At 32.1% G+C, this 6,761-nt stretch overlaps 3 protein-coding genes and 1 non-coding gene across 4 annotated transcripts; 3 read left to right on the top strand and 1 right to left on the bottom strand.

Annotated features, from left to right (window-relative positions):
• Window positions 1-454: 454 nt before the first annotated feature.
• On the top strand, window positions 455-1,864 carry MCH1 (Mch1p; the record flags this gene model as incomplete). Its single annotated transcript, XM_001642173.1, has 1 exon — window positions 455-1,864. One exon carries the CDS (start codon window positions 455-457, stop codon window positions 1,862-1,864), a length of 1,410 nt encoding a protein of 469 aa, XP_001642223.1.
• Window positions 1,865-3,311: 1,447 nt separating this feature from the next.
• SEC61 (translocon subunit SEC61) lies at window positions 3,312-4,751 on the top strand (the record flags this gene model as incomplete). The annotated part of the gene is made up of 1 exon (XM_001642174.1): window positions 3,312-4,751. The coding sequence occupies one exon, from the start codon at window positions 3,312-3,314 to the stop codon at window positions 4,749-4,751; it is 1,440 nt and encodes a 479-aa protein (XP_001642224.1).
• Window positions 4,752-5,037: 286 nt separating this feature from the next.
• On the bottom strand, window positions 5,038-5,136 carry Kpol_194trna1. Its single transcript has 2 exons — window positions 5,099-5,136; window positions 5,038-5,074 (listed from the first exon to the last, which is right to left on the bottom strand). It is a non-coding gene; the product is annotated as a tRNA-Lys (tRNA).
• A 524-nt stretch (window positions 5,137-5,660) lies between these two features.
• On the top strand, window positions 5,661-6,761 carry Kpol_194p3 (Tkp4 protein; the record flags this gene model as incomplete). The annotated part of the gene is made up of 1 exon (XM_001642175.1): window positions 5,661-6,761. A coding segment is annotated over one exon (1,101 nt), but the record flags the coding sequence as incomplete, so codon positions are not given.

Consider the following 6,761-nt stretch of genomic DNA (forward strand, 5'->3'; position numbering starts at 1 on the left):
GTCGGAAAATGCCATTTTATTCCTTTTATACCCTTTTATTGCTTTTATTTGGAGGCCCCAGGGTTAAAAATAAATTTCCCAGTTTTGAATTTTTAAATAAAACCAAGGGATTAAAATTTTTTTTGATCATTTTTAGGGGGGTATTAAAAAAAAAAAAAGGCCTTTTAAGAATTAAAGGTTTTAAAAAAAGTGGAATTGCCCAAGGAAACCTTTAAGGAAGGAAGAGGAGTTTAAATGAACTTGGAGAGGGGAAAAGTCAATAATTACCTATATAAACGCTATTACGTTTATAATAAATAATAAACTTAATTTTAGGTTTGTTTTGTCATTATATTAAGGAGTTGTGGACAATTCTATTATTGTTCATTCATAGTGTAATCTTTAACTAATTTTCTAAAAATTCAAAAAAAGGTTTAATAAAAGAAAACTTGAATGTAGAGGTATCATTAAAAAAATGGCTATTTCTACATTAGAACATTATCTTTCATATCATATTAGATTACTGACTCCTCATATACTTTCTACGAGAGTTTCTGTTAAATTAGCATATATTTTTGCATTGATTTCAGCTGTAACAGCAGGATTTGTATCATTAATATCATTATATACTCAACCATGGCAAGAAAGATTGCATTATACGTCATTACAAATAAATACTATCGCTAGTATGACAACTTTAGGGATGTATCTAACGCCGCCAGTATTGGGATTTGTAGCAGATTTACATGGTCCAATTACTCTAAATTTTTTTGCAATTCTAGGTTTCATACCTTGTTATTCTTATTTATCATATAACTTTAATTCTGCAAACTCTTCAGATAGTTTCCATAAGACTTTGGTTTGTTTTGTATTGATTGGAGTCGCAACAAGTGCATCATATTTTAGTGCTTTATTGACATGCGCAAAATTATATCCAAAGAAGAAATTATTATCAATTAGTTTGCCTACTACATGCTGTGGGTTATCTTCGCTATTGGGTTCGCAATTACTGTCGATAAAGTGGTTTTGGTACAAAAACCATGAATATCTAGACTTATCAAAAGTTTTCAAATTTTTCAGCATTATTTATTTTATAGTAGGCATTTTAGCATGGTTTGCAACAGGCATAATTACAATACTACATCATCATGTAGAGCATGAAGAAGAAGAGGCACAACCACTTCTATCTGCGGTTACCTCGAATCAATCGCAAGAGATAACAAAGATGAGCCAAAAGCAATTTTTTAAAGATCCAGTAACTTATATTTTAGGGATATCAATGTTATTATCATTGGGCCCATCGGAAATGTTTGTAGCCAACATGTCATCATTATCGAATCTATTGACTAAAAATGTGAATACCAAAATGTTATCTAGTCAATTACTATCAGTATATTCTGCATTTTCTACATTTACAAGATTAGGAACAGGTATTTTGACAGATTATTTTGTGGAAAGAAAAATATCACCAAAATGGATTCTTTTGTCAATGTTACTCGCCAGTATTTGTTCTCAGTTATTTATCAAAGTGCTAACGCTACAATCTAACTCTACAGCAACTCCCAACCTTATTCTTCTAATGGGATCATTGTCAGGTTTCGCCTACGGTGGTTTGTTCACTATATACCCAACGATCATATTAATTGTGTATGGAGAAGAACTATTCGGAACAGCATATGGAACAATGTTAGTGGCGCCAGCATTAGGTTCCACGATGGCGTGTTTGCTATATGCTAGCACATATGATACGCATTGCAATAACAATTCATCTACATCGTCATGCATTACGCCAGTATATCAATCTACTACAATTTCATTGGCACTTTCATTAATAGTGACACTTATCCTTCTTCGAGCTTGGAAAAGACGTAAAGTGCAACTGTGAAAACAAGACAAATTCGCCAAAAAGAAAGGCAAAAAATAAAAAAACAAGTAATCAAACACTAAAATAAGATAAGAATAAAGTCAATCACTTTCCCATACACACAAAGACACACTGGACCAAACAAAGCTTTCATTACTGTCCTTCTGTATGATACATTCTTCGGTATCCTTTTTCCTTTATTTTTTTTTTTTATTTTTATGTTCTCCATTAGCTCATTGACATATTTAACAATAAATGCTTACATCAAAAACTGAAAAAGGTCATTGCATCGAATTGATCTTGATTTGATCTTGCACCTTTCTTTTTCCCTATTTTCATTCACAACTATCCCAAACCCAAAAATAAGAGAACATTTAACAGTTGGCTCTGCCCTACGTTAATTTTCAGACCTAGCATTCTCCATATCAATTCTATAGAAAGCAATTCTCATAGAAAACATAGAAAATATATATAAATATATATGTTAACCGTCTATCTCCATTCCTCTCGCTACCATTCTTTTCTAATTAAATCCATCATCTAATTCCTCGCTCTATATATCTCTCTCATCTACAGTTAATATTCAGTTCTGTATGGTCCATTCTTTGCATCCCATCCCACCTTATCCTACCTAACCTTACAGATTAATTTCCAAAATCCTGTCTACGTCACATGGAACATCTCAAACTTTACCCGGCCCCATTGTTTCAAAAACTACGTAACTGTTTTCCCTTCCTCTATCCCATCCAGAGTTTTCCCAGCTCGAATTTTTTTTTTTTTTCTTTTCGGTTCCCACCTTTTTTTAACGTTGCTGTCCAAACTTTTGTTTGACGTGGTCGAAAAAGAAGACTTTGGAAAAAAAATTATGTATATTGTTAATTTCGATTCGATTGAAAGTCTACAGTTAATTAATTGTACAATTATCACTATTTTTTCGAAATTTCGAAGTTTTAATGTTTTAATGTTTTAAATTATGCAGAAATATCAGTTTTATATATACTTTTTGTTGTAACAAGTTTGAGTTAGTTTACAATTCATTCATCTCTTGTTTTCTATATTAAAGATTATTCCTTTACATTTTGGATTGAGTTCTTAATACTTTCTGTATTCGAAGTATATATTTATATACAATTTATAATTTATAATTTCTGTTCTTATAGGAAAAGAAGAATTGTGTGGGAAATCAGAATTTCAAGATATACTGCTTTTTTTTTACAAATCATATTTAAATTTTAAGTCTTTTTTTCAATTGATAATTTTCTATTAAAAAGATCTATTATTTTCCCTATTCCCCTCCTCCCACCTATCCTACTACAAGATTGTGTATTTTAGTGCCAATTGTTACCTTTGTTCAATACCACTTTCACATCCAACTATTAATTGATTGATTCATCTACCTGTCATCAACTACTTTTAATAATAATTCGAATTCCCCTGCTATTAAAAATAAATAAATAAATAAGTAATAATGTCTGGACGTATACTTGATGCTTTCAAGCCTTTTGAAGCTTTCTTACCAGAAGTTATCGCTCCTGAAAGAAAAGTTCCATATAACCAAAAATTAATTTGGACTGGTGTTTCATTATTAATTTTCTTGGTTTTAGGTCAAATTCCATTATATGGTATCGTTTCAAGTGAAACTGCCGATCCACTTTATTGGTTACGTGCAATGTTAGCTTCAAATCGTGGTACTCTAATGGAATTAGGTGTTACTCCAATTATTACCTCTTCAATGATATTCCAATTTTTGCAAGGTACTCAATTGTTACACGTTGATATGCAAAAAAAGGAAGATCGTGAATTATTTCAAATCGCTCAAAAAGTCTGTGCTATCGTCTTAACTTTTGGTCAAGCTGTTGTCGTCGTAGCTACAGGTAATTACGGTAAGCCAAGTGATTTGGGTTTGGCTATTTCTTTGATCTTAATCTTTCAATTGATCTTCGCATCTTTTATCGTTCTATTGTTAGATGAATTGTTATCAAAGGGTTACGGTTTAGGTTCTGGTATCTCTTTATTCACAGCTACCAACATTGCCGAACAAATCTTCTGGAAAGCTTTTGCTCCAACTACTGTCGACACTGGACGTGGTGTTGAATTCGAAGGTGCTGTCATCGCTTTCTTCCATTTGTTAGCTGTTAGAAAGGATAAGAAGAGAGCTTTGGTTGAAGCTTTCTACAGACAAAACTTACCAAATATGTTCCAAGTTATGTCTACAATCTTTGTATTTTTATTCGTTCTATACTTGCAAGGTTTCCGTTACGAAATTCCAATTAGATCTACTAATGTCAGAGGTCACTTTGGTTCTTATCCAATTAAGTTATTTTACACTTCTAACACTCCAATCATGTTGCAATCAGCTTTGTCTTCAAATATCTTTTTGATTTCTCAAATGTTGTACCAAAAATTCCCAAGCAACCCTTTTATTCGTTTATTAGGTGTCTGGGGTGTTAAACCAGGTACTCAAGGTCCACAAGTTGCCTTAAGTGGTTTATCTTATTACATTCAACCACCATTATCTTTGAAAGAAATTCCATTGGATCCAATTAAGATCGCTGTTTACATCGCCTTCGTCTTGGGTTCATGTGCCATCTTCTCAAAGACCTGGATTGAAATCTCTGGTACCTCTCCTCGTGACGTTGCCAAGCAATTCAAAGATGAAGGTTTGGTTATTAATGGTAAGAGAGAAAGCAACGTCTACAAAGAATTAAAGAAGATTATTCCAACTGCCGCTGCTTTCGGTGGTGCCACTATCGGTGCTTTATCAGTTGGTTCAGATTTCTTAGGTACTCTAGGTTCTGGTACTTCCATCTTGATGGCAACAACTACTATTTACGGTTACTACGAAATGGCCGCTAAAGAAGGTGGTTTCTCTAAGAGTTTAGTTGCCGGTGTCTCCGAATTGATGTAATGTACATACATATATTCATGACAATCACTGGAAATAATTTGTACTTTTATACATAATTTTGGTTGTCATTAAAGCTATTAATTGTTTTATAAGAATATAATTTAGATAAACAAATAGATATTAGTAATATCAATGAATAAAAAACATTGTACGTAATAAAAATCGACGATTTGCAGACAAAGAATCTTCTGTAGATTTTGGTTGGAAAAAAAATCTCTGCTGTTTTACTGATGCATTGTTTCCATTGTTGCAAATACACAACAAAAAAGTATCCAAAAAAGAAGAACTCCTCATAGGGGGCTCGAACCCCTGACATTTCGGTATCCTTGGTTTAAACTTGGAATTGTTTAAAAGCCGAACGCTCTACCAACTGAGCTAACAAGGATGAGTTCTTCGAGAAATTGAAATATTTCAGTTCTCTAAATCGATAATTTCGGCTGAATTTTGTGTATTGATTAAGCGTTAGTATAAAGTGACAAGGTTAAAGTAAAAGGATTTACCTTACATGTGAATATTACAATGACGCTAATAAATGGCTAACGCGACGTATATAAAGGACGGAGTTCCTGAAGTATAAGGTACACACGTCTTGCTATTAAAAGAGAGACAGAGATATTTATATATATTAATAATACTGTATAGTTATTATTGTCAGAAATTATGAGATGACGTAAAGTCATACTCATTAATTCAATATTAATAAGGGTGAAGAATTATATGAAACATCATTATTAATAAGGGATAAAGAAATGTTTCTAATACGAAAGCATTTACTTCTGACGTGTGAATAATATCTAAACATTGTATATAAAGACTGATAAGATCTTAATTGACACTTATCATATGTACTATATTCCCATGTGTATATTTTATACTTTAATACACCGGATCAATATCATCTAATTAAAAATGTCCTTGCAAACAACTAAACAATCAACTACTATTAATGATTCTGTAAAGAATCCACAACCCTCTGATTCTCTACATGGCTTCCCCGCCAGGACACCAGATGAGGATTTGATCCACGAATCTACTGGAAACAGTAACAGTGAATTAGTATTCAAGAAAATTAAAGAACTTGAAGATGAATTTACGAAATTGCTATTGTCACCTCGAAGCAAAGAAATTATCGAGAAGAGACAAGCTATTCAGGATGAAATCTCAGATCTGAGAACATCCATAAAAGTTCTCAATGAATTGTCAAACTTTGAGGATTTGGCTGAATCTAATAATTCAGTCACAATGAAACCATCCTCTAAAAACAATAAACAAATTGGTTTTAAGCTGGTAAATAATAATGGTGAAGAAGTATCATACAATGCGCATAATGATGCTTACCCATTTGATTGGAAGTTAAAGGGTATTAAAAATTACCCAAGATGGCTTGAAGAATTTAAGAAATTTCTTGAAGCACATAACTTCGATGATATAACATATTTGTCAAATGAGACAGTTATATCAACTGCAGAGGATCATGTTCTTATGAACATACTAAGAAGTAATATTCAAGATCCAAAATTGGCAATGTTTTTAGAAACAGCCAATTCAGCAATAATCTTATTGAATAAGATTGAAAAGAAATATCAAGAAACTTTCACAATGGAGTTTAGAGAAACCTTGTGGAAGGATATTGCATTAAACAAGAATTCTTCTGATCTGGACAAACAACTTTCAGATGCTTCTATACTAATCAAATTGGATAAACACTTTGGTACTATAAATAAGTATACAATATCTGATTTACGTCAATATACTGACAAGAAAATCCTTGATCTAATTCAATTAGAACATGGAAATCCTTATAATATTGATGCTTTGTCTGTTCTTGGACATATCGAAGAAACGATTAGTGATATGAAGAAGGAAGATATCTTAAGAGGCAGAAAAAACAATAAAGAAGGGAAACCTTCTACTACCTCAAAAACCTCTAATAATCTTAGGCAATTCAAAAACAATTCGAAACCTAAGACAACCACAACATCAGTAAAACCAAAAAATAAGTATCTTGAT

The sequence above is a fragment of the Vanderwaltozyma polyspora genome, genomic scaffold (genome assembly GCF_000150035.1).
Source record: "Vanderwaltozyma polyspora DSM 70294 KpolScaffold194 genomic scaffold, whole genome shotgun sequence".
Lineage (NCBI taxonomy): Eukaryota > Fungi > Ascomycota > Saccharomycetes > Saccharomycetales > Saccharomycetaceae > Vanderwaltozyma > Vanderwaltozyma polyspora.